The sequence below is a fragment of the Octodon degus genome, unplaced genomic scaffold, assembly GCF_000260255.1.
Source record: "Octodon degus isolate 3935 unplaced genomic scaffold, OctDeg1.0 scaffold00007, whole genome shotgun sequence".
Lineage (NCBI taxonomy): Eukaryota > Metazoa > Chordata > Mammalia > Rodentia > Octodontidae > Octodon > Octodon degus.
Genome location: NW_004524583.1, coordinates 24,710,208 through 24,711,975, shown reverse-complemented (window position 1 = coordinate 24,711,975; position 1,768 = coordinate 24,710,208). Strand labels below are relative to the sequence as shown.

General features: G+C 41.9%; 1 protein-coding gene across 1 annotated transcript in view; it reads right to left on the bottom strand.

Annotated features, from left to right (window-relative positions):
- The window catches only part of Tmem260 (transmembrane protein 260), a 60,286-nt gene that overhangs the window by 36,023 nt on the left and 22,495 nt on the right, over window positions 1–1,768 (bottom strand). Inside the window, exon 4 of the mRNA XM_023701653.1 lies at window positions 332–509. Coding sequence (XP_023557421.1) covers window positions 332–509 — 178 coding nt within the window. The remainder of the gene's footprint in view (window positions 1–331; window positions 510–1,768) is intronic.

The following is a 1,768-nucleotide window of genomic DNA, read 5'->3' as shown; positions in this document are numbered from 1 at the left end:
ACACACACACACACACACACACACACACACACACACGGGACGGTGGATGAACTAAGCAGCCTGCCTTTCCTCTTGTACTCAAGGAGGGTTTTATAATCCTTCCTTTCCCAAGAAACTTCTCAACTCAGGAGAAAAAGTCCCATGTCCCATGAGGGCTATTGTGGGTCACTCATAATCAAAGGACTGAGAACATTCTCTCTCTTAACACGCCTAGATTACCCTGACAGTAATCAGAATAGATAAACAGCATCTGAACCAAAGTTAAAAGGAAACACAAAATCTGTCTAAAAATTAAAACAAAAATGATTTCACTTTGATCAAAATAGGTTACCTTTGATCTCTCCTTTGCAGTTTTCGCCTCCTCAAAATGTACAGTAAGAGCCATAAGCAGCCCCACAAACAGATTGTTTAAGCTAAAAACCTCTGCTGCAATGGACCACTGCCATGTTAGACGCGAAAATGAAAACACCCCCGCAGCAAGGATTCCTCCGGCGCGCGAGCCAGAAAGCCTGCAAAGACAGATAACATGAAATCTTCTTTCCAACAGAAAGAACTCACTCTATTTTCCTTTTCAAAAACTGTACCAGCAGAAATTATGACAGTCACCCATCCAGCACCTGCCCAACACATTATATGGTTCATACATTACTTCATGGAATAGCTCCTTCCAACAGACTTTAATTAGAAAGCCCACAATCTATTAGCAAGCAAATGAACAAAATTATGGAGGGAATGAAGTTTTGTTCTCTAGTGTAACCTCTAGACTCAAGTCAGTTCAGGAATGAAGAAATAGTAGCTAGAGGTAGCAAATGTGGCATGTCATACTAGCTCAGTGAAGAAGAATGATCTTGGTCAGTATGTACAAAATACATTTCACAGTAAAAGTTAATAAAATGTCAAACACCTCGTTAGGAGTATCATTCTCATTTTTTTTTTTTTCTTTACTGGGAATCGATCTCAGGACCTTGCATTTCCCAGGCACATGCTTGTGCCACTGAGCTATCTCCCTCACCCCGCTCTCAACTGCAGGGTGTTTGGGTCCAGGTCCCTTCTGCTTATACTGCCCCACTTAAGACAAAGAATATTTTGGTCACAATATCGGATGATTTTAACATATAGCTAAGTTCTTAGTGTCTAATTTTTTCTTTAGACAAAGCAGAAGTTCAAGATGCTGTTGTCTAACGAGGGAAGTAGGAATGGGAATTTCAGTAACACCACAGTAATCAAGTGCAGTGTTTGGAAGCAGCTATGCATTTCAAACCATCAAGAACCCGGAACTTGATCAGAGAATTGGTCTGAATCTGGTAATGTATGGGCACATCAAGCCCAAACAGCTTCCTATTTTGCTATACCCCTGAGGCTACAAATATTAATACTATTACTGAACACTTAATAGTGTCAAGAAACTCAGCAAATATTACTGTGCCTAATAATTATGACAGCTGGCTCCAAGTCACTCACTTTTAACTGTATTTTTTTATGTAAAAAAGTATGAGGGGCTGGGGAGATAGCTCAGCAGCTTAAGTAGGTGCCTGCCTGGCAAGCGCAAGGACCCAAGTTCGATCCCCAGTACCGCATGCTATGCCGGCCCTAAAACCCCAGGCACACTGTGCAGCCCCTGAAACCAGGCGTGATGCCTATAATCCCAGCCCTGGGGAGGCTGAGACGGGGGCCACTATGAGCCTGAGCTGGGTAGCGAGACCCTGTGACAAATAAACAAAGAAAAGATTCAATTTTTTAAAGTACGAAATAATTCTACAGCTATTAA